The following is a 26,528-nucleotide window of genomic DNA, read 5'->3' as shown; positions in this document are numbered from 1 at the left end:
TTCAGTCGGTTAAGCGGCCGACTTCAGCTCAGGTCATGATCTCGCGGTCCGTGAGCTCGAGCCCCGAGTCGGGCTCTGTGCTGACAGCTCAGAGCCTGGAGCCTGTTTCAGATTCTGTGTCTCCCTCTCTCTGACCCTCCCCTGTTCATGCTCTGTCTCTGTCTCAAAAATAATAAATAAACGTTAAAAAAAAAAAATTAAAAAAAAAAAAAGAGGATTCTCCAATTCCTGGTCCTGCCAACCTATGTCTTTATTAATACATACTTGTTATCTTAAATTCTGAAAAGTTTATAAAGCTTCTTTAAACATTTCAAATTAATAATACATAACCCATTTGTTGCTTTATGTAAAATAAGTACTGAAAAAATCTAGCTAAACTATAGTTGGTTTTTGGATAATGTATTAAGGAAACCATTTAAAATGATTCCATAATACGGACTTTTTCAAACTGAAGAAAAATCAAATTAAGATACAATGAATTGTAAAGAAGTAAAAATCCAATGAATCAAATTTTGGTGTCATGACTTAGGAATGCAGAGTTCTGGTTCAAATATATAATTAGTTTTTCTCAAGACACATACAAAAGTTCATTAAAAGCCTGTCAAAGGCTAAGTCTTAAGACATTTATACAGAAGACTTAATTATAAAATTTCCAAAAAAAATCCCTATGATTAAAGGTCTTATCTCCTTTATTAAAGTGAGGATATGATCCATGCAAAGTGGTTTTGTTTCAAAGTGACTCTATTACACAAGCTGTTGGGGTTATTAGAGAATGAACAGGCTGTTGCTTTTTTAAGATGACTGTGTTAAGAGGAATCAATATACTGTATACCCACATAAGGAATTCCTTATTTTGTGGGTCTCTCCCAATCACCATTCACTGGTAGCAAATTAAAAAATTATCCTTTATGAGAGGATAGGGGATGTGCATAACCAGGGATGCTATGGCCCTGAGCAGCCTGCCGGCCACGTCTTCCTTTAAAGACTCATCTTCATCTTAAAATTTTGTGCAAATCTACTTATATTAGAGCCAGGGTTGGTTTTAATTGTTTCCATCCAAAAAGAAGTGACATTCCAAAAGATGCCATCCTCTGCCCGAGAAGCAGGAATCTAGCCCATCGCCCGGTTTATGAACAGTGGACACTCCCAACTGACATCATATACTGAATCACACAATTTGTTCCAGGTAAGCATATACGTATGCGAAGGACAAGTGTTGAAACTTAGGTGAATTAAAGTTTTTATTTTTACAACATAATCCATTTCTAGTCTTTCTTTTAACCAAATTTGAAAATTTTTATTTTTCGAGTGCATTAAATTTACAAAAACATCCTCCCACATTACATTAAAGCATTCCTCGTGTTTTATTTCCAGTACTCCAGTGTTCATTTAACAAATAAAATCATTTTAACGTTGTCTCCTTTAATTACCTCCTCCAAATACCCATTGTCTAACACCTGTCACGGTCACAAAATAGGTTGACCCTGCAGTCACCTATGCAGACTCTGCTAAACTATTCCAAATTCAGTATGAATCGATGTTTTCTAGAGTGTAAAATTAACGTTACAGAAACTCTGTTCATCTGTCCCGCTGAGACAATCCGGGAAAAGCTCTTCATTAGAATTCTTCTTCTGCCTGCTTGCTGCGCGACTGCTTGAGCTGCTGCAGCCGCTCGATGGTCTCGGAAATTGTACGCTCTCCATGTACCTTATTATCTCTTGTGCGGATATTAACAGTGCCACTGGCTTTCTCTTTTTCACCAATAACTAAAACAAAAGACACAAAGCTTTGTCAGATGGAAGAGTTTTTACTGAACATTCGAACAGAAATGATCCTATGACCTAAAAGCCCCCATGTAGCTTTTGACTCATTAAAATGTTCAAATGAGCTATCAAGTCATGAAAAGATACACAATACATATTACTTAATGCATATTACTTGCTGAAAGAAGCGAATCTAAATGCATATTACTTGCTTTAAAGCAAGGAATGCATACTTACTTAAATGCATATTACTTTCTTTAAAGCAAGGAATGCATACTTACTTAAATGCATATTACTTGCTGAAAGAAGCCTATCTAAAATGACTCTGTATTGTATGATTCCAACCATATGAGATTCTGGAAAAGGCAAAACTATGGAAAAGGTGTAAAAAAAAAAAAAATCAGAGGTTGCCCATGGTTAGGAGAGAGAGAGAGTGTTTTGTATGTAGAGCACAGAGGATTTGCAGGGCAGTGAAACAATTCAGTATGATACCACAATGGTAGCTACATGTCATTATGTATTTGTCCGAACCCACAGAATGTACAAAACCAACAGTGAACACTGATGTAAACTGTGGCCTTTGTAAAAAAGATACCAGTCTGGTGCAGGATGCTGGTAGTGGGGGAGGCTGTGTCCGCTTTGGGCAAGAGGTATATGGGACAGCTGTGTACTTTCTGCTCAATCTTGCTATGAACTTAAAGTGCTCTAAAAAATAAAGTCTATTTAAATAGACTAATAAATAAAATAAAACGTTCAGGTGACCATGTACAGTTAGACGACCAATTTAAAAATCTTTTCATTTAAAAAAATGTATCACTTTGCAATGCTTCAAACCACTATATTCACTTAAACCAGCCAACTTAACAAAAAACTTACTATATGAAGGAATAGGAGAAAAAAGAAGATTTTTAAACAAACCTTTAAAGATTATTTCTTTTCACACCCAAATTTCCCTTTTGTTATAATAACTGAGCAAACTTAATAGTTTAAGAGTCTAGATTGGAGGGAACTAAACTGATGACCACAATTCTCTTAAGGCTGAGTCTCAAGATTTCAGTGTTCTCCTATAGTTTGACAGATTTTCTTTGGTAAGTCCCTTTCTCACCTAGGATGAAGTTATATTGTGCCAACTGTGCATTTCTGATCTTCTTATTTAACGTACAGCCCGGATCCAGATCAATGTCCACCATGAATTTAGCATCATGGAACTGTTGCCGTACCTATTTAAAAAGATACAGAATTCTTTAGATCTAAAGTAAGAACTGTTATTTTGATCTTAAATGGTTTAACATGATTTGGATAATCATACAGATATTAAAAAAGAATGCTGATTGATATACTGAAGCACATATTGTTAATTTGTGACTTGAGACTGCATTTTTTTTTTAAATTTTTTTTTTTAACATTTTATTTATTTTTGAGACAGAGAGAGAGAGAGAGAGAGAGAGAGAGCGAGCATGAACAGGGGAGGGTCAGAGAAAGAGGGAGACACAGAAAATCTGAAACAGGCTCCAGGCTCTGAGCTGTCAGCACAGAGCCCGACGCGGGGCTCGAACCCACGGACCGCGAGATCATGACCTGAGCCGAAGTTGGACGCTCAACAGACTGAGCCACCCAGGCTCCCCGAGACTGCATTTTTAAAAAATAAAATGTCGTATTTTGGTCTTGAGAGGTAAATGTTTTAGAAAATCCTTAAAAATCAGAATTCAGGCAATCAGCTAAATTTAATCAGCTCTGTTAAAACGCATTACAAAAGAAAACAAATCCTTTTGCAAACATATCTTAAGTTTCCTAAATAGTTGTCAGGAAACAAATTATTAATCAGTCTCCATATTAATATACAATGATGGATGTCCAGTCTAATAGAGAATGTAATATTTCTGATCCCTCAAAAAGGCAGCAAGTTGGCAAAAGGAATCCAGCCACTGCTGCCATCTGTGTATGCAACATTTTAAAATAAAATGTTGATATGCACAAACAATAGGCTAAAAGCATCTTAATAAACTTCTTTTATGTTATTAGAGAATGGAATACAAACCATTACATAAAATTCTTTTAACACTAATTATTTCTTTAACATCTCTATGTATATGACCTAAGTAAACAGAACTCTATAAGAATAATTTAAATATCAAGTTTGAGAAATATTAAAAAGTAATTTGTTTTCTAAACAGTGATTTCCTTTTTGATTAAAAGAAAGCTTATTAAATAATGGAGTCAGACGCAAAGATCAAATTGAGATTTCTTGAAATAAACTTCCAGGAATCTAGCAAGCTACATTACAGATTATCATTCTGTGCCTTTTTATCTCCCTCAAAAATACTAGTTCCACTTTACTGTCCTAAGTTTTTGCATATGAAATAAACAATGTTTTCAGTATTTTTCCTTTCCAAAAAAAGCAACATTACATTAAGTTTTATTAATTTTAAGTTAAATTAAATTAGATTAAAATTCCCATCTACCTGACTACCCATTACCACTAATATGACAAAAAGATCTGAATAAACCATTTATATTTCACTAATAGGCTGTTATGTGTAAGTGATCATTAATCAATGAATCTGCTGGGATTGTGTAAGTAAGCAAATTTCTGAAGGGTTCTTACACAGTTTATTAGAGTGTCAGAAGAAGACTACACTTTCGACTGTAACATGTTTTAAAGAATAAAGCACCAGTGTTTTAGTTTTTTTGTGGGGTTTGAACTCATGACCCTAGGATTAAGACTTGAGCTGAGATGAAGAGTCGGATGCTCAACCAACTGACCCACCCAGGTACCCCAAAGCACCGGTGTTTTAGTTTCTTAACATGGGCCCTTGCGTGTACGTGAGTTGGGCTATTCTATAACTGGGGAGGTGGCCTGGTAATCTCAGACTGTTTAGCACCTCTGGTCTCCAGTCATTAAGTATCAGTAGTAGTGCTTCCCAACCCCTGTCAACTCTATATAACCAAAAACCCCACCCCGGTATAATTCTAAGTGCTTCCCACCACCACTGATGGAACAGAGTAAGTTAGTCTTGTCTCCAGTTGAGAAATGAGTTATTTAATTACAGACCTTTCTCCTACCATGTGAGCTTTCACAATACAAGTAAGATAAAGTACAACCAACTAACCATGGAACATAACTGATTTTCATCACTTGTAATTAAAACTACTGTGTGCAGTAATAGAAATATAGTATGTCTGAATGGTTTGCTTTTTAGCTGGACTAATGTTCATTTATTTTTTTAAAGGCAGTTAAGACCTGAGTGCAATTTATTCTGATGATCTGGAAACATGATGGCTTTGATATTACAATATTGTTTGCTGATATTCAGATCTGTCTGTATTAACTAGCCAATGTATTACTTTTAGCTTGCAATTATGAAACAATGCTTATTTATAACACAACTTTTACTGATTTGAAATTCCTTAGTATAAAATTGTCCCTATAACAGAACAAATTCTTTTTAAGGTATGAAATGTGAATGGATATTTACATATCTGTTAGTAAGGTAGTTTTTTGGAGGGTAGGGCAAAACATTGGTCGGGCATGCCATTAACCTAAAAAAAAAAAATTATAAATAATTGAAGAAATGTGCATTAAAAACCAGGGCACCTGGGTGGCTCAGCTGGTTAAGCATCTGACTCTTGATTTCAGCTCAAGTCATGATCTCAGGGTTACTGAGTTCGAGCTCCACATCGGGCTCTGCACTGCCAGTGCAGAATCTCCTTGGGATTCTCCCTCTCCCCTTCTCTCTGCCCGTCTCCCACTTGCACGCATGCATGCATGCATGCATGCTCTCTCTCAACATAAATAAATAAACTTTAAAAAAAAAAAAGTGAAGCAAATTACTCTGAGTCAAAGAGCAGCTTAAAATACATTATGCATTTGAATTTACACATCATCCTGAGGCATTTACTATTTCCTAATACTAAACACTAAAATAAACAAGAATATATAGACACTATTCAAATTACATCTTCTGATCATGAAACCATGTAGGAAAGTATTAAAGAGGTAATATAATCTATTCAGGTTTATGACAGATTGAAAATAGTAACATATCTCTATACCACAAACAGGTTGGTTTACCAAGGATATATAGCTGAATGACAGGAAATTAAAGGAAAGTCATATTTAAGGATTACCTTTTGGGCATATTCATCACATGTCGGTCCCACTGGAACTACCATTACTTGGCGAGGAGACAGCCAGAAGGGCCTTTAGAAGAAATTAAAAATATTTAATGTGGATTGGGGCCCTTTCATAAACAAGGATGGCATATCTCTTAGTCTATTTTTCAAGATCTTTTCCTGAAATATGTAAGGGCCACTTAAAAAAACTACCCCTTCCCCCATAATATCCAATAAAGACTAAAGGGAAGAGATTCAGGAGCAGAAAAGTAACCTTAAATCAGGAAAATCCATAACTAAAGTTTGATTTGCTACACAGATGGCAAAGCGCATTGAGAGCAGGGACAAACACACTGTATGTATGTAGGGTTTACATTTCACAAAAGTTTTGCATCAGTACAATTAATATAACAGACTCTACAGAACGGGGGCTTGACAACCTTGTGCCGCTTTCAACTGCCTTCACAAACTGCAGGCCAACAGAGAAAATTGCTTAAAAACAAAACGGAAGGCATGCGCTCAGATCTTGCCAGCAAAAGCATAACCTCACAGAAACAAGACAAAAAGTGTTGATCAGTTTGGAGTCGGTACTTCCAATTAAAAAACAACTGGCTTCTCAAGGATGTCAAAATACATGCTTATTATGATCAGCACACAGCGTAAGCTCAAAGCCTACTCTTGTTCACTCAGACAAAAACATCAAAACCATATTAATCCCCAAAGTTACTTGAAAAGCAATCAAATGGAAACCAATTTGACAATAAATTTCATATATTGAAAAAAAAAAAAAGAAAAACAATCAAAACAACAAATGTGCTTCTCAGTGTATAACTCCTAATTAGAAAGTATTATATAACATTCAAACAAATCAAGTTGTGAAATAAAAATAATGATGACTAATAATTATTCTTAAAGGGGGCGTCTGGGTGGCTCAGTTGGTTAAGTGTCTGACTTCAGCTCAGGTCATGTTCTCATGGTTTGTGAGTTCAAGCCCTGCGTCAGGCTCTGTGCTGACAGCTCAGAGCCTGCAGTCTGCTTTGGATTCTGTGACTCCCTCTCTCTCTCTCTGCCCCTCCCCTGCTCATGCTCTCTTTCTCTCTCTCTCAAAAATAAATAAACATTAACAAAATTAAAAAATATATATTCTTAAAGCTAAAAATTTGGGCTTAGATTGGGATTCCTTATTGTACACCTGTCATCAATTAGAAGTCACCAATCAGAATCATTCTTCTCTTCCACTGTGCAACTAAACTGGACAGTAGACATTTCTTAGTCAATTTACATTCTCCAAACAAAAACAAGGACAAAAATTACCATTTGCCGCCATAGTTTTCAGTGAGAATAGCAATCATTCTTTCCACTGACCCCAAGATGGCTCTATGGACAATCACCGGCCTTTTCTTATCATCACCATCATGGCTAGGTAGAAAAAAAATGTTTTACTTTATATATATATATAAAGTATATATATATATATTCCTTTATAGTCCCCTAAAAATGAATATTCAGAGCAGACACCAAAAACTCACCTTACAAATGTAAGATTAAATCTGATGGGCAACTGAAAATCCAACTGGATTGTTGCACACTGGTGGTACCGACCAATTGCATCTTTAATCTGTATATCAATCTAAGAAGTAGAGACTGGGTTATTTTAAGATGCTGTCTACATTAAAGCTGAACAGTAGTTGTAACAAGGCTGGTTGGCTTTCTCTCTTTTTCTTTTCTTTTTCTTTTCTCCCTCCCTCCTTTCTTTCTTTCTTAACTTATTTTAAAGTAATCTCTTCTTCACTCCAAAATAAACATCACATTACTCAAATAGACTTTCATACTGACCTTTGGACCATAAAAAGCTCCATCTCCAGGATTTAACTCCCACTTTTCACCAAATTCATTCAGACTGTTTTCAAGTTGCTAAGGACAAAGCAAAATCATTTTTATTTTTGTTCCTCTGCAACTTCCCTTCTTCCAGCCTAATTTGAGACTAAAAATACTGCAATTACTTTCATGAATCCCTCCTATTCTCTGCGTTAGAATTTGGTCCACCTAAAATACACAAATTTCCTCTTTTCTGAGAAATACTGACATACATCACTGTATAAGTTTCAGAAGCATAGCACAATGGTTTGATTTACATAGGCTGTAAAATGATTACCATATTAGATTTAGTGAACATCCATCATCGCATACAGATACAATAAAAAGAGAAAAGAAAAAAATGTTCTCTTTGTGATGAGAACTCTAGGATTTACTCTCTTAACAACCTTCCTGTATATCATACAACAGTGTTAGTAGCTACAGTCATCACAATGTATATTATATTCCTAGTACCAGTTTACCTTATAACTGGAAGTTTTTATCTTTTGACCAACTTCCTCCCATTTCCTTTTACAAGTTATAGCTCAATGACTGAAAAAAATATTCAACCGTTTCTAATATAAAATCATACATTAAAAAAACCTAGTTTACTCAACCTATGAACCATTTCAATTTTCTCTTTTGCTTTTTATCCACTTAAAGAGGCTTGGGTTTCTTGGAACAAGTTCATTTCAGTCAAATAGCATTCAAGCATGCTGAAAAACACACTTACTTTCTCAGCTTGATTCCATACTTCAATATCTCCAAGGAACTTTTCTGGGCGAGTAGACAGGTTCAGTTTAAAAGAGAATCCAAATATGCTATATACTGTACGTAGAAAATCCAAACAACCTTTTATTTCATCCTCAATCTTAAAAGAAACAAAAACAAAATAGACATTGGTAATTTTTCCTTGACTTTCTTCACAGTTCTTTCAGAATATTTCATCCCAGAGTCTCAGAATACCTGCTCTATGGCACAGAATATGTGGGCATCATCCTGTTGGAATCTTCGTACCCTCGTGAGTCCCGTGAGCGCTCCTGACAACTCATTCCTATGAAGTACCCCAAAATCGGCTACCCGGAGAGGCAACTCTCGCCAGGATCTTGGCCGATGATCAAACATGAGGCTGAAGAAAACAGAAAATCAAAACCCACTGATATTTACTTTCACAAGAATAAAACTGTTTTTCTAAAATATGAAAGGCTGTCCAAACAGGCAACATTTCTTAAATTCTGGACTTCATACCACAATGTAAGCATCAATAAAACAGCAAATAAATTATAGTATGACCATCCACAACCAAGAGAGAGAATAAAAATTTATTCCCAAGAGTCTGGAGTCAAATCCTTGTACTCAATATTTCCATTCATTTGAGGACTGCCTTTAATGATCATTAAAAAAAAAAAAAAAATCTTAGCTCCATACAAATCATTTAACATACTGGAAACTAAAGACTGTGCTTTCCTGTCACTCCCAAAACTGCTTCAGTCTAAAGGTACTTCAGCAACGTTAGAGTATCTGGGAGAACTAAGAAGAAACCCAGTCGGCTCCCTGACTTACAACCCAGTTCCCTTATGGAGATTCCACTCTCCCCTCACCCTTGAGGCCTTGCTGCCAGGACCTGTAGGCACCGAGCTACCTACTCTTCCCCTGATCACTCTACCCAACTTTCAAGGCTAGAAAGTGAAAACAGTTGCAAAGCAAGGAAGATTTCTCAGTTCGTTAGCAGATTTTAACAGAACATGTTTAAGAAAGAAAAAAAAATCTAGAGAATCTGCTATGTCTACATTCAATCTCTCTTTTATATTCTGCCTGTTCACTGCTATTACCCCAGTGCCGTTCTTGAATGTCTACATATCTGAGCATCTAACTGGGCATGGAGAATATTATAATATCACAGAATGGTTGTATTTAAATATTCTTCTGATTCCATAATTTGCTTTAAACAAAAATTCTTTTGAAGGAGGGAGAGCAATCCAAGACACATTGTATCATGGGAAAATCTTTGCTAGAAAGTCAAAGCTGCTCAATACCAGTGTCCTGGGCAGTTCATGGGTTTCAGAGCAAACAGCTCCTTCTCCACCTCAAAGGAGAACATGTTCTCACTATAGTGCTGCCAGTGGCCCGAGGTCACCCAGAGTCGGCTGTTGTAGATGTTTGGGGTGACCACTTCCTGAAATCCTCGTTTCCGATACTCACTCTGTTAGAAAACAAATGCAATACACATGAAGAAAACAGAAGTTTATACTTCTGGTGGGAGTAAAATATAAAGAGCAATTTTAAACTATCTAGTGAAGTTCAAGATGCACACATGCTGTAATCTAGAAATTCCACTTGGGGGTATATACCGAAGAAGAAACTCCTGCACACGTTCATAAGGAGGCCTATCAAAACAATGATTTGTAATATGAGAAAATTAGAACTTATATCAGTGTCCACCAAGAAAGGAATGGGCACAGTGTGGTAGGTATAGAGAATAGTAAGTAACAAGTGAAACTAAACTGGATTTAAAAAATCCTAATGCCGACCGAGACACAATGAGACTTTTCATGTCAATTTGAACTACACAGACACAGAATTTAGGGTACGTGTATATGGGGCACGTATTAAATAACACGGACACATGCTAACTTCAAATAGTGGTCTCTTCTATGCAAGGAGGGAAACGGATCAGAAAGGGTCCTAAAAGGGAGCTTTTTGCTTTACTCTGTCTTAGTTTACTGTAATAAAAAAATCTGAAGCAAATATGTACCAATGTACATATGTGGTAAATTAGGTGGTGAGTATGCAGTTGTTGGTGGTATTATTCTCTATAAACCTATGCTTGAAAAGACTTCTTATTTTACAAAGAATAAAAAAGCAGTGTAAAGATTAACTTGTTTTTTGGAGGAAAACACAAACAAATGGTCAAAGAGCATATCGAGCTCCCAGGTAAAGGGTTCCAGGTCCCACCTCAAGCTCACCAGCCTCTCTGTTGTGTACATACCCATGTACATGGACAAAATCACATACGAGGAAAAAGGAACGTTTTAAAACATTTCGTGAAAACTCAGACTTGCGATTTTATTCTTTTAAATATTTCTTCTCAAATACAAGATTATCTTTCTTTTTAGCAGACCTTATTTAATTAAATCAACTTATATCCTAAATTTACAGAAGAAAATAATGAATATGGTTTACCCTGATGAATTCAATAAGTGTATTATAAATGTATGCTCCTTTCGGCAGGAAAAAGCAACTTCCAGGGCTGAGTTCATGAAAGAAATACAGTTCTTGGTCCTGAGTAAAAGAAAAGCAAAAGAATGTTTATACAGGCATGTAACATCAACATAAACTTCTGGGCTCCTGAGTTCAGATTATAACCGTGGTATCTGGCATTTTAATGTGTGCCATTCCCGAATCAAAGAAAACATGTCAACATTTCTGGCATACTCAGGAGGATAGAACTGCCGCTGATTTACAACTTAGCACAAGTACATTCTCCGCATGTTCTATTCTAAATCCAGTCAAGTTTACCCAAGAATGACATGGAACAGGGGTCTTAGTTCTCTTTATTATCCAGTGGGAGTTCTCATAGTTTTAATTCCTCAAAGCTCCAAGATGTGACTATTGTTTCTTTTTCTTTTTTAAAGTAGGAGTGGCAAGAAGAAGACTAGAAAGAGGACAGTGATAATGAAAGAGGAGATGTAGACGAAGGTGGCTGCCCCTGGGTTTGGTGAAAGAAGCACACCCTCCTACCTTCTTGCCTCTCCCCCCGAAAATGCCCAGGATCCTTGGAGAGGCCACCCCCAGCCCCCCAACTGTTGGTGCTTCCTTACCGCTGGAATTTTTTTCAGGCCCTCAAGGGAGCAGAGTAGTGGATGGCACAGAGTGAACACAATTTTAGAAAGGAATATTTTAACCAAATATAACTTCCAGTCCAGAGAACAGTCAGATTGAGGAATAATAAAGGAAATGACACTGTGGTACCCACCAGTGACTTGCTATGTCACCTTGGGCAACAAGAAAATTCACTTTGGAAATCAGTTTCCACATCTTTAAAGTAAGTCAGTGAGACCAGGAAACTTTCAAAGCATCTCCCAGCTGTATAAAACATCGCTGTACTGCCTTTTACAGAAAACTGTAGGTCGTCAGCATTTGTTCTCAATAAAAGGAGTACTTAAAATGAGTATTTGTGTAGTACCGAGCACACCCTAGAAAGATAATGTGGATAGTAAACAATAAGTAAGATAACAGTAAGATAATCAGGAAGTAATTTATGGATTATATAGGACACAGTATAAAAACTACTGGAAATAACCACAACATCTTTTCCAAAGGAAATTCTTAATACAGCAAAGTTTCAAATGAAAATAAAGAAAATTCAGTCTAGAAACATTATTCTTTTTTAACATACCCTTCCAATTTTCCTATGATCTCGGTTTTTAGCTTCCTCTTGGAACTTCTCCCATTCTTTCAACATTTTAGGATCCGGGAATGAAATGCCATAGATTCTCTGGAGAGTCTCCATATCTGCTTTGCCTTCCCAGTATGTGGAGGAATTCTGAAAGCAAAGATAAGTCATGAAACAATACTCAAACCTGTTAATATCTCACTTATTTTGAGTTAGATGTTATTTCTCATAGTCGCCTAGGAGTCAAATTCATAATAGTCCTTATGACAAAAAAGTGGTATAAAAAGTACACACTTAGCAAACATCTCACAGTTGCTCTGAGTACAAAGCTGGCTGTTTAATTCCCTCAAAAATAACTCCCTCTCAATTACCCACTCAAACCACAACTCCATGAATGAAACGCAAGGACATCTCCCATGATATGATTAAACAAAAATGGAAAAGAAACCAACAAAAAATATCTTGAAATGACTCAATTATTCTTATGATATTTAAAGTGCATTTGAATAATCACCCATAAAATATTTACCAACTGGTCAAAACTGTCAGGACTAGTTTGGTTAAAAAGTGCAAATAAAGTAATTATTAAACAAACGAAGGACAAAAGCACACATTAACAGTGAGCTTTAAAACTCGTAGAAGCATGACTGTGTGATTTTTGTAAAGCCCCGAAAGCCCCCCATCCTCACGTGCTCTGCTGATGAATGGTGAGTCAGTCACTGTTGGAGACTTTCAGCTAAAAAGTAGATAGCAAGAGAAAAAAAACCCCACCCTTAAACATGCAACAGAAAAATAGGTAGAAAGAGAAACCAATAGAAGTTTAAATATATACCTACAGTAGATAAGTACATTTATATAGAGTCTTTAAGGTTACATTGCTTACTTTGTGTATTTTCAAAGTCTTAATTTTGCCAGTGTGTCTGACGTGAGGACCCCGGCAGAGATCTATCAAGGGACCACACCTAGAGATAAAATGAAAGGAATTTTAACAAAGACTTAAAATGACATATACACCAGTTACACTTAATGACACTTGATAGTCTCACCTATAGACTGTGGTAGTTGGAGTATTCACTTTTTCATTCAATATCCGGCATTTGAACTTGTTGTACTAAAAATAGGAAAAATTATTTCTTTTTAAAAATCCTCCTTTAATTTTTACCTCTGAACACTACAGCTAAAACATAACTTGAATACATCTTACTGAAGCATTATAGGAAAATAAATATGTCAATACTTCATGTTTTACAAATATGGTTACATTTTTCTCAAGAACAGAACCGGCTTCAACTTAGTACACTAAACTCCTGTGTGACAACTTAAAGTAACAATAATAAGTGATATAAAAGTGGAGGCCATACATTACATCTCAATTTACCTTAAACATTTCTAGTAAAGTTTCTTTCTTAACTTCCAGTCTTTCAAAAGCTTGCTTTTCTTTAATGATTTTCTTACACAAAGCCTCCAAAGAAGAGAAATCATTGCTGGACACACCCCTGAAGGAAAAGGAAGTGTAATTAATCTCATTCCACTCTATTCTACTCACATGATAGGTTGGAGGAATGTTTCTTTAAAAAAAGTGAAGAGTTTTAATATAAAAAAACAGACCCTTGCATCACATATTAGAATCTTAAACTAGGTATCATTATCATTTTTATATTTTATATTTTCAGTGGCTTCTATCTTGATCATCATGGAGACTATGCCCACTACTGCACCCTCCCTCCACTTCTATGACCAGCTTATTTTATTTCCCAACATAGTTTAGGGCTATACTTCTGTCTACAACAGAGCTTTCATAAATTACTACCACCTCAAAAGTCACTATAAGACTTCAAGTTTTCATAGTGGAAATACCTGTTGACTATTAAGCAATAAGCTTGATATCATTCCTTCTTTCTTGAGAACTCTTTAAAAATAATGTATGGACCCTTAGTAATTCAGAATTTATTTTTCTTTATTCAGTTCAATAACTCACCCTTCTTCAAGGTACATGTCATAATAGAATCCGTTTTCTATTGGTGGACCATAACATAAACATCCACCATAGACTCTTTCCATGGCTTCACCCATTATGTGAGCGCTTGAATGCCAATATACCTGAAAATACAAAGAAAAATGGGATGGTCGGAGTCTGAACATATATGTTGTAAATTAACATAGCTGCCTTGAAAAAGATATTTAAAATTTACTATAAATAAACCCAAGACATAAAAAAATCTAAATTTATAAATGTATAAACAGTGGTATGATTCTATGCAGAGCCAAAATAATTTAAAAGGATTCTAATTACTAAGTTGCATTTGTACCTTAGGAATCATCTGGCTTAGTCATTTTCAAACTAATTAAATTCAAATTAGCATCATTAATTTAAATCGGATGGATTCTGTTACCTGAAAACAACTGCCACTCACAATGTCACTGTCTTATTGACCATAATTGCTCAGAATCTTTTGAGTCAATGTGCCCATATCCCACAACCTATGTCCTATCCTGTGACCTTTACTGAGTCGTGGAACACCACTTAAAAATTACACTTTCTTTTTCTTTATTGGCTTCAAAAAACTAAGGTGCTAGAACTTGTCCCCACAACACAACTATAAAACACAAGGACAAATATATGGATGCTGAAAACAGATGGCAGTACAGCTAACCCTTGAACAATGCAGGGGTTAGAGATGCTGGCCTTCAGTATAGTCAAAAATCTTAGTACAATTCATGACTTTCCAAAAATGTAACTACTAACAGCCTGAAGCTGCCTGACCAGCCTGACCAGAAGCTTTACTAATAACATAAACAGTCAATTAACACATATTTTGTATGGTATATATATCATACACTGTCTTCTTACAATAAAGCTAGAAAAAATATTAAGAAAATCATATGGAAAATACATTTATTTCATCAGAAAATACTCACAGATATTTATTTATAGAAAAACAATCCATATATTAGTAGACCCATGCAGTTCAAACCCATGTTCAAGGGTCATCTATACTTGGCTTTTAAGGTGGTCAGATGAGTCAGAATATACCCAAAGCTATACTTTCAAGATTTATTTGTAAGGTACCAAAATGATTTTTTTAAATTAACTTTATTTATTTATTTTGAGAGAGACAGAAAACATAAGTGGGGAAAGGCAGAGAGAGAGGGAGAGATAGAGAATCCCAAGCATGCTTTACCCTGCCAGCATGGATCCTGATACAGGGTTTGAACCCATGAACTGCGAGACCATGACCTGGGCCGAAGTCAGGCACTTAACTGACTAAGCCACCCAGGCACCCCCAAAAATGATTTTCATAAAAAACGTAAGGAATTCAGAATACATCTGAAAAGCATTAATATATATACATAAGTAAACTATCATAATAAAACAAAATATTTTATTTCCCTTTGTATGGTATGCCATCAAGGAGAAATAAGAAAACCATGACATCAAATGCAGGTTGATTTTTATAGTGCTTCAGCAAATCTGCATTTTAAGATGAGGAAAATATGGAAATTAATTGTCCAATAGGGGAGTAGTTTAAGGAAATGTTCAATTTTATTTGTAAAATCTATACATCTTGCTTAAGTACTGACTGATAGAGTAGAACCAATTTTTACTTGCTTTACCAATTTTTAATAAAAATTTAATAAAAATCCCAGAACATATTTCCCACTGAAGTATCTAGTAATGAAGATAAATTGATTCAAGTTCACTTCTTAAATTTATAAAGCAAACTCTTTCACGATGCTCCCTAAATCAAAGACAAAATGAAGATTTCAAATATGACAATGAGACCAATAAGCTCTAAACCCACTGACAGTGCGAGCAGGAAGAGACCGGAAACGGGAACCCTGATCCTGAAATTCAGTGACTACTGAATAAAAACTTACTGCCTGAGCTTCCTCATCCTCAAATTTGAGAAGCTCCAAGGTACAATCTTCCTCCAGAGGACGGTCTAGGTCCCAAACAACTTGATTCACTTTAGCAATAACGGTGTTGTCAGCCAGGCCTTGACTTAAAAAATATACACACATGTATATATATATATATATATATATATATATATATATATATATATATATATATAAACAAAAGAATATAAAAAAAAATCTTCTGTAGCACACTTAATCTGAGAATAACACGAAAATAAACATTACATATATTCTATAATAACACATGTATTATTTATATTATAGTTTATGTATCATAGCTTTCTGAATTAAAATGGAAAAAGCAACAAACCCCTCCAAAATGTACCCAAGTGTAACTAGAGGATCCTGAAAATCCAGAACACTATTATTTCACAATTAATGCCTCTTATTTAAGCAGATACGACGACTGTGATAAACAAACAATTTTCAGTGGTTTGACTAATCTTTTAATTTCTCCAAATGAAATTTTCCACAAAGCCAAGCTATTTAGACTCCAAAAAAGAAAAAGAGGGGCTACTGAGTAATCCTCTGCTTTTCCTCGTACTTGATATCTGTGATAGATCTTTTCTCTGTCAGGTAATGTTAACCTCAGAATAAATTCTGTAATGCCAAAGATGGTATGATTTATGACAAGCATATAGGCAAAATAAAGGACTATTCAATAAAACTTTTTTATAATATGGATTTAAAAAGTCAGCTAGACACACACCACAGAGTACACAACATAAAGGATCACCAAGTGGTTAAGACCACACTATGAGACCACACCAAGTGTAAGAGCCACAGGAATTCTGAGGACTGGAAAGCAGCAAAGGTCAGACAGTCTGGACAGGCTTTGAGGATAAAGAAATGAGGGGCTGAAGGTTCAGAAGAACTAACAGAAGGATAACCATAAATTCCTAATGCAACTTTCAAATTCACTGAATTTCCCACAAATTACATCCAATGTTTTCTTTCCTTCTGAGATCATATAAAGTTTCAGAGACATACATGGGTTTGGCAGAGAGAAATATATTTTATCATATTGGTGTAAAATAGTTTTCAGAAGATTAAAGAATTGATCAAAGGCAACTAATATTCTTTGCATTCTTTGGGGGAAAATGGCTTTTATTTAGGGTCCAAAATGGTGTCTTAAGATACTAAAGCAGAGTTACTTTGAAAATGTAGATATGCAGAGACCATACTAGATCATTTCAGTTTTCCAAAGGGATAAAGTAATCTAAACTTTCAGATTTAAAACAAAACTTCAAAGAAAAACCTTCTTTGAAGGTTTTGAAGCAAATGGAGCATGCATTTTTTTTTTTTTTTTTTTTGTATTCACAACTGATCACCCAAACCTTTCAACTGTTACCCATGCTATAATTTTTCACACAATAGCAAGAATTTATCCTGGACTTTTGTAAAAATGTCATAAACACCCTCACTTGCAGATCAGTGACTTAACTCTAGCCCTAAAGCTCAACAACGCTTTACGTAAACTTTCGCAGTTCTCAAAAAAAATATTTTCTTAATTGGTTATTTGACAAATTACAATGTAATCGGGAGGACGACACTGTAGAATGTAGAGAATAGGTTCCTGAACTAATAAGAGCTTGAATTTTATTTTAAAGAATTTTTTTTAATGTTTTATTTATTCTTGAGAGAGACAGCATGAGTGGGGGAAGACCAGAGCGAGAGGGACACAGAATCCGAAGCAGGCTCCAGGGTCTGAGCTGTCAGCACAGTCAGAAGCTCAACCGACTGAGCCACCCAGGTGCCGCAGGAGCTTGAATTTTAATACCAACACGGCTACAATCTCAGTGTGAAACAATGGAGGAATATCTTAATCAAAATGCCCTTGAAAATTATCTCTAAAATGAAAGGTTGAATGGGTATTTAGGAGTACACCCACTTATTTATGATTTCACATGGAAATCTGCTTGATATTATAATTTTCTTTCTTACTTTCCTTTGGAATAAGCTAGAAGTAGTTTAGGTAGAAGCAATGGTCAAATTAATGGAAACACTCCATTTTCTTTGTAAAAAGTACTAATCGGTGTCCATGGCACAATAAAGACTCATGGCTCATAGAGCAACTGCTCATAGGCCACCAGCTGCATAGTGGGCTTACCAGTAATCAGCTAGGTTGGTTCCCAAACCTCTTTATGTATTTGTTCTTTTGGGCCTTAGGTTCAACAATATAAAATTGATGATAATCAACCATGTTTCACAATTACATGGTGACTGCATGTGGTTCAACTCAACATATAATGAAACAGTAAAAATAAATAGAAATAATTACATACTTAAATATAGGGTGAAGGATAGAGTGAATAAATAGGTATTTACATGTTTTAAATTAAAATGTTTAAGACAGAAATTGGCAAACTTTTTCTGTAAAGGGCTATATAAATATTTCAGACTGGGCCACACATGGCCTCTGTCACATATTCTTCTTAGTTTTCTTATTTTTTTTCAAGCCGCTTATGAACCGTTCTTAGCTCTTGGGCTGTACAAAACAGGTTTGTACAATACCTGGTATTATACATATGCATCAATTTATGCTTTTCTGTCTTTATCATTTCATATAAATTGACCAACTATTGATCCCATCATATCAGAAAAAGAAAGCTTGACTCTGTTACAAAGTATATATATCTAACTCTCCGTTATTTCTTCCCAATAAAAGTTTTTAACATCAAACAGTATATACATTATTTTCACATGTCTTTTATTAGTTTAACTTCTCAATGTCAGATGTTCTATCTTCATTTTTAACTTCAAAACAGACAATTAAGTCAAAACAGGTGAAACACTGTCTACTCTCAGAAATTAAGTCTTGAGCATAAAACTCCACATCATTTTGATTTTTAAAAATCCCAAATAATATAAACATTAAAAACACAATAACATAAAAACATTATAAGGATAAAACTTGACAAGATAAAAAAAGTTTAGTTACAAACAACAGAAGGTCAAGACAGGTGTAGTTTATACCTAATTCCACAAGCAATTTGATACGGTGTAGTTTTCCAGGATTCTGCTTTGACCTGTTTACCATCAGGAAGAGTGACTTTAATTGGCTTGCTATCTTTTTCTGCCTTTTCTGCCAGAATGGAATCATGTTCTGCCTTTAGTTTATTATACATCTCAAGACGTGTGTTAATATATTCAGGCCAAGGGTTCAACTGTTAAGACAACAAATGAGGAAATAAATGATCAGCAAATACTTGCTTTCCTTTTTAGAAAAAGGGAAGAAATAATAAAAATAGACAATACAAAAATTATGATTACTAATTCAATATGGTAAATGGATTGTCCAAATCACCAAGCACTCACTTATCCTGCCGGAAATTAAGGTAAAAAAATGAACTAAATGCTGTCTTCTTGTAATTTTTATTGTAAGAATTTTTTTAAAAATAGAAAAGTATAAATAACAACAGACATGTGGGCTGTCAATATCTTAAATGGATAATTATTACCATTTGCTATTTGCATAAGGTGATTTTTTTTTTTCCTTTTTAAGATATTCTCTTAAGGTCTCTTCTAACTAAATGACCTTGCAAGTACAGCTCTAAACAATACTAGAAATAAAAAGTAGCTGGCTTTTCCATTTTGTTTCAATCTTGTTTAGGAATGGTCTGTGCAGCTGGTCAGACTATATGTCCACTTAACAATTCTTAACTAACCAACTATAAATTGATTTAATGTAAAGGCTCCCATTCAACGAAAATACTTGCTGGATTCAAAGAGAAGAATAAAACCTGCATGTTGCCCTTAGAAGGGAGATAAGACAAGTACATAAATGATGGGAGCACAGAGGAGGAGGAAAGGTCCTGGACATGTCACTGTGAACTTATTTCCAGACAGATCATTGAAAATATATATAATCACATTTTGTACTTAAGACACTCTATTCAGAAGAGTCCTTTAATTGTACCTTCTGTTTCCTATCTGCAGACTAATTCCCAAGGTGTGACGGAATACCATGTGCTACTGTATTCAAAGTATGAGAAACAAATGAGGAAACATACACGTTTTTCTACTTCTTTGCAAATTTTTAAAATTCACAACAATTTCTTCCACAGTAACAGTGGGATATAATGGACAAAATGTAAGAGAAATGGTTAGATAGGGCTCTAAGCGACACTGAGAAGTTCTCAATCACCTACAAACTGACCCTTACGTAAATGAAAGCACTATAAATTTAGCAACACAGCATCAATAAAAGCAGCTCTTTAAAGCCAGTTTACAGTTTACTGTGCTACAGTATACTTCTCAAAGGCCTGTTCCTTTGTGCTTCTGTATTCTGGTAGCTTTCTAAGGAGTCTCTAATAAAATGATTGCAATGACGAAAGCAAAAAAATGAAGCAGAGTTCACAGCAGTTTAACTCATAAAGTAGGAAGACAAGTTTAACTGCCTCCTAAAGTGGAATACCCAGAAACCGAGTTGATTCTGGGATGACTTTTGAAATGCCACCTCTTTTTAGTGTGAGCTGGGGGAACTGTACGCGTTCTTTACAATGGAGAAGTCTCAAGATCTGTCTGGCTTATAACCAAACCCTAGTGACAAGTCCTCATGGAAATAATGAGAAGGGTCAAGGAACTGGGGCTTCTTTGGTTTCTGCTGCATTCAGTGTAAACTCAAACATCAAATCTCTACCCTGTAACATCTCACTGAATGAAATGATCAGACTGCTGGCATCCACTCTGACAACTGAGTAATTATGAGGCCCCTTCTTTCCAACTTTTTCTGTCTGATTTTCGTAATCTAACCCCACAGATTATCTTGCAATCGTACTCAATGCTGTTTTCCTTTTTCAATTACAAATAGCTTCAAATCTTTTTCCCCTCTCAGACTTTCCTAATTTTCTTCCTGAGTGTGCCATCGCACACTTGTGCCATCTCACAACCTCATGTAAAGCATTAGAATCTTACAAAATATAAGTCTGAGCTCCTACCACCTTTCAATCTTTGATAACAGAGCTCTAAAACATTTACCTCTGCTCGACCTCCATCTCCAGATCCTTCTTTGTTCTTCTTCTTGCCTCCTTCCTTTCGCTGCTCCTCCCCGGCACCTATCTATACAAGCAAATAAGATTTTATATTTTAATCTAGTTTGACACCACTCCATGCTGCACCCAGAAAAGTTTTGAGGATATTATTTTAGCATGTATTTAAAAAAAAGAGCAGGAAATCTGACTTTGAAAGACTAAAAAATTTCACCACTATCAAAGACAAAATAACAACTGGCAATAAGGACAAATCTTTTTTTTTTTTAATGTTTATTTATTGTTGAGAGAGAGAGAGAGAGAGAAAGAGACAGTGTGAGCAGGGGAAGTGCAGAGAGAGAGGGAGACACAGAATCCTAAACAGGCTGTCAGCATAGAGCCCGATGCAAGGCTTGAACTCATAAACTGGGAGATCATGATCCGAGCCAAAATCGGATGCGACTGAGTCACCCAGGCGCCCCAGGACAAAGCCTTAAAAAGAGAGAGGAGTTACTTGATAATGTTCAATTCCTCAAATTTCGTTTATTTTGCTTGTTCCTGTGACTCTCGCTTCAGGTTTGCCTGAACATATACTCAATATATAGCCACAAAAAAAGCATGCAATTTTAGTATAAGCATGCAGTAACAGGATTTGCAGAAAAAAAAAAGTCCAACGCAATATATCCATCCATCCCACAAGTACTACCAAGACACTGTACTCATAGGATTTTAACCCTAGGAAAAAAGCAAACATAAGACCCAAATCCTGAAGAGGAGGGATGTTATTAAATATCCTGTAATGCCCAGGTCAGCCTCCCCAAATAAAGAATTATCCAGTCCACATTGTGCAAACTTAATCTCTTTAGGGAAAGTGAGGTACACACATGTGAGAAATTTCCAGGGGAAGAAAGAATACAGCTGTAGCACTATGATTAGATGTCAAATATGTTAGGACAACTGACTTTAAAGGATGAAGATTTCAATAGGCTGTATTTTGAGAATGGAGGAAATAAATTGTTGGAAATTGAGAGAGAGAGAGAGAGAGAGAGAGAGAGAGAAAGAGAGAGAGAATAAGAAAAAATGAGAGAAAGAGAGAGAGAATGAGAAAACCAGGCTGACTAAAACAGATTGTTTTAGGGGGCACCTGGGTGGCTCAATAGGTTAAGCATCTGACTCTTGATTTCAGCTCAGGTCATGATTTCAGGGTTCACGAGTTTAAACCCCACATGGGATTCTCTCTCCCTTCCTTTCTGTCACGCACCTGCTCCTGTGTGGTCTCTTTCAAAATAAATAAATAAATAAAATAAACTTAACAACAACATTGTTTTAGGAAATCACGCTGGTTAAGACAAACTAGGGCTCAGACAGAAGCATGCACTAAAAGTTATGGGGTTACCATAAGGAATGTGGACTTTGATTAGAAGTACAAGAAGGCATAGAAAGTTTTAAAGTAGTAAGTCCTGTGTAAAAATAACCAATGTAGAGTTGGTTTATACTGGTGGTTGTCAGCCAGAAGCAATTTTGCTCTCTAGCAGACCCTGGCAATGTCGACTGACATTTTTGGTTTTCACAACTGGGACGTGCAGTTGGCATATAGTGGGTGGAGACCAGGGATGTTATTAAACATCCCATAATGCACAGGTCAGCCTCCCAAACAAAGAATTATCCAGTCCACAATGTCAGGAAACTCTGAAATGCATTATGGGATACTGTGAAGGGTATCTTCACAGAAATGAAATTACTTCACTGTGATTGCTCACGCAGAAACACCTTAAAGCAAATTGCACTACACAAAGTTTTGCGATTTACTAAGTTTCTCCACAAACAATCACATCTAGTTCTCAGCAACCCTGTGAGATTGCTATTATTATCATTCCCATTCAACAGGTAAGATTAAATTGGAAAAGGCTAGATGCTTTTTCTAGGTTCACACATTAAGTAACAGCAAAGACACCCATGCAGGTGTTGACAGTGGTCAACTCTAAGGAGGGAAGTGATCATCAGCAGTCTTTTGAGAAGTTTGAGGGTACAACTGGGAATATGAAGGGGAGACTTTATTACAGTCTTGTATACATTTGTGGTCTTTGATTTTTTTCTAACAATTTTATTGAGATATTTTCCTACAGCATACAATTTATCTAAAGTATACAATTCAATGGTTTTAATGTATTCACTTAACTATCACTACAATGAATTTTAAAACATTTTCATCACCCCAAAAGGAAACCCTGTACTCATTAGTGGTCACTCCATTTTCCCTTCTCCCCATTACTTGGCAACCACTTTTGTAGACAAAGGGATCTACTTTGTCTCTATATATCTACCTATTCTGGGCACTTCATATAAACGGAAGCATACAATATGTTGTTTTTTGTGACTGGTTTCTTTCACTTAGCATGATTTCAAGATCATTCACATTACACATCAGTACTTCATTCTTTTTTTTCACTGCCAAATAATATTCCATTGTTCATTCATTTAACAGTTGGACATTTTTGGTGATTCTTTTGAATCTTATAAAATGTATTACTTGTGTAATTTAAAAAATAAACTAAATTTAAAAACGACGACTTCTAAATTCAGGCTGAGCTAAAACTTCCCCCACTCTGGGATTCTGGATTTCATAAAGTTTTAAGGTTAATTTACAGTCAAGAGATAAATAATGAACATACCTTAAGTCTATTCTAATCAATAAAGTACTAACCAACAGGGTTACAAGACTCTGTATGCCTTTGCTATACTATAGAAATGATGTAACTAATCAGTATTTCTGGTAAGAAGAGGAATAAAAGTTAATTACAGATCTTCTGTGCAGGTTTAAAATGAAGAATGAGACACTTCTACTTAGCTGATTATATGTTTTTGGTTTTGGTCATATGGGTATTTGCCAAACAAATAGGAGTCGTGGAAAAGAAGGAGAGAATTAACACAAAAGTTTTCCATGTTCTAAATACCTCTCTTTTTACAAATGAGAATATTGGCCCAAGGAATATAAAGTATTTTGCCCATTTGTATACAGCTAATAAGTAGCAGAGCCAGGACATTAAAACAGGTTTCTCTAGAACTCTGAGGTCCATTCCATCTTTACTACAATTAGGAAGATGTTGGGCAACTGTTCTCTATTTCTTTTTTTAAATTTTTGTTTGTTTATTTTTGGGAGAGGGAGAGAGAGAGAGAGAGAGAGAGAGACAGAGAGAAGCAAGGCTTGAGCAGAGGAGGGGCAAAGAGAGAGAGGGAGACACAGAATCCAAAACAGGCTCCCGGCTCTGAGCTGTCAGCACAGAGCCCGATGTGGGGCTCAAACTCAAGGACAGTGAGATCATGACCTAAGCTGAAGTCGGACGCTCAACTGACAGAGCCACCCAGGTGCCCCAACTGTTCTCTATTTCTAATGAAAACAGAACAAAAATATGTGAGTTTATGTATCGTGTATTTACATATAATCAATCTAAAATTTCACCCTAAAAGTTAGAACAAGGACTTTGAAGGGAAGCTACAGAATTATTTTCCTAAGAGATATATAGGAGTTGAAGGAAAAGTATCTACAGAGTGTAGTTTAATTAAATTCCATCCCAGAGACTGGGACAGCTGGGCTAGGTATGTCCTGGGAGTCCAATAGTTTGATGGAGTATCTGTCCCTGACTCATACCCAGGCAGGTGATGGGAGGCAGGACAGCACTAGAGTTATGAGCATTGGCTACAGAATATTGGGTTTAGCAAGGTCCTTAGTGTTCTTTGCCTGTTTCCTTATCTGATAATGAAGACAATAAGAGAACCCAGTTCATAGTTATTATAAGGATTGAAACAGTTGAGTTAATGCATAATACAGTATCAGACCCACAGTTAGCACTCAATAAAAATTAGGTATTGTATAGTTACTATTATTATTATGGAAGGGAGGAATAATATGAAGAATAATAATATTAAGAATGGCATAGCATAATATTTGTGGACATAGAAAGTTGCTGACTATAGACTATTAAGCAAAAAAAGTAAACAAGTTACAAAACAATAAAGATATAATTTTTTAGTGAAAAAATATAGATGGAGAAAACTCTACGGATTGGCAGCATTTATCACCTTAAATTTAATTCATATAGTTTAGAATGCATTTTTCCCATTCTATCCTGGACTTAGAGGACATCTTCATTTTACTGATGAGAAAACTGTGACTTTTACAGTTTTCCTATCAGAGATAGGAAGATTTATCCTATCAGAGAGTTAGGGCTGAGGCTGCTTTAGCTTAAGACATCACCACTTCTCACTTGGACTACTGCAATGGCCTCCTGCTTGTGGCCCGACCTCTTTCCAACACACCTTCCATCCCAATGCCACAGTGATCTTTAAAACTACTCTAAGAGCTGTAGGTCCCCCTTCAGGCTTATCCCTTGCAAAAAACCTTACAGATACTTCTCGGTGTGCCTTTTCACTGCCCTTGCTACCTTTACCTGGAAAGCACTGCCCTGCCAGGCTTACCTGGTGAACTTAGACTCATTCTTCCAAACTGAACTCAAACAAGCCCTTCCTTCCTATAAACAGAGTTAGGCTCTTTCTCTCTATAATCCCAGAGGTTGATCACACTGCACAATGACTGTTTTCCTGCCTCACACACCAGGATTTGAAGCTTTTAGTGACAGGCACTGGGTCCTTTTCACCTTCCTAGCTGCATCTCCCAGCAGTGCCTGGCAGAATAAATACCTGACATTTGTTGGCCATAAAAAAGCTTGACCTGGTGGTGTGAAAGTGACCTGGGAGTTGTTCCTAAGCAATGGATGACATCGAAGGCCTACAGCAGGAGGTAGGGCAAGTGTATAACCTCTCTCTCTATGGTTTGTCAGCTGGGGTCATACAGCTTCCATCACTTATTATAAATCACCCAAAATTGGGTCAGGTGGGACACATTTCGGAGACTCGGTTTTTCCCTTCCTTAAACCGAAGCTCTTAGCCCTACAGGGTTTTAGGATTAAATGAGGTTCTCAAATGCTCTTCCCGCCTAACGTGAGTCAAAAACATTACTCTGGGAGCCCCGAGTCCTAGATTCTAATTCTCTCTAGGCTTCTAATTAGATGTTTGGCTCTAAGCTAGGCACTCACTCAGGGTCTCAGTTTCTTCATCTGCAAAAAGAGGATGGACCCAGAAATGACCTGCACGGCCCTACCCTACTTTATGAATGTACGATCTGTCCCCCAAAGAGGCTCTGACTCAACCAGGAGCTCCATCGTCCCCCTCGCGTCTCGCCGCCCCCACACGGCAGGGGCAGCTTCCTCCTTCCCGCCTGGTCGGACACCGTGGACACCAAGCAGCCTCCGGGTCCCACTCAGTTCGCTCACCGGCTTCTCCTCGCCTCCCATATTCCCTGAAGGGCTTCTGTCCTTCTCCTCCGACATCTACAGACCACGAAAGGAAGACGGAACCCAACAGCGACGGTCTGGAGGAGAGGAGAACCGAGGCGGGTCAGAGACGGGCTGAGGCTCCGAGAACACTGCGCTTGCGCCACGTGGCCCGGAA

At 36.3% G+C, this 26,528-nt stretch overlaps 1 protein-coding gene across 1 annotated transcript; it reads right to left on the bottom strand.

Moving 5' to 3' along the window:
* Positions 1–1,223: 1,223 nt before the first annotated feature.
* Positions 1,224–26,528, bottom strand: TARS1 (threonyl-tRNA synthetase 1). The gene is made up of 19 exons (XM_019450694.2): positions 26,351–26,528; positions 21,031–21,111; positions 19,027–19,217; positions 16,009–16,132; positions 14,108–14,229; positions 13,508–13,625; positions 13,176–13,240; positions 13,013–13,091; positions 12,133–12,279; positions 10,917–11,015; positions 9,770–9,936; positions 8,700–8,862; positions 8,467–8,604; positions 7,713–7,790; positions 7,406–7,506; positions 7,191–7,295; positions 5,892–5,964; positions 2,869–2,983; positions 1,224–1,766 (listed from the first exon to the last, which is right to left on the bottom strand). The coding sequence occupies exons 1-19, from the start codon at positions 26,405–26,407 to the stop codon at positions 1,618–1,620; spliced, it is 2,172 nt and encodes a 723-aa protein (XP_019306239.1). The 5' UTR covers positions 26,408–26,528; the 3' UTR covers positions 1,224–1,617.

This window comes from Panthera pardus, unplaced genomic scaffold (genome assembly GCF_024362965.1).
Source record: "Panthera pardus isolate Hobbes unplaced genomic scaffold, ASM2436296v1 HiC_scaffold_2, whole genome shotgun sequence".
Lineage (NCBI taxonomy): Eukaryota > Metazoa > Chordata > Mammalia > Carnivora > Felidae > Panthera > Panthera pardus.
This window is presented reverse-complemented; position numbering and strand designations above follow the sequence as displayed.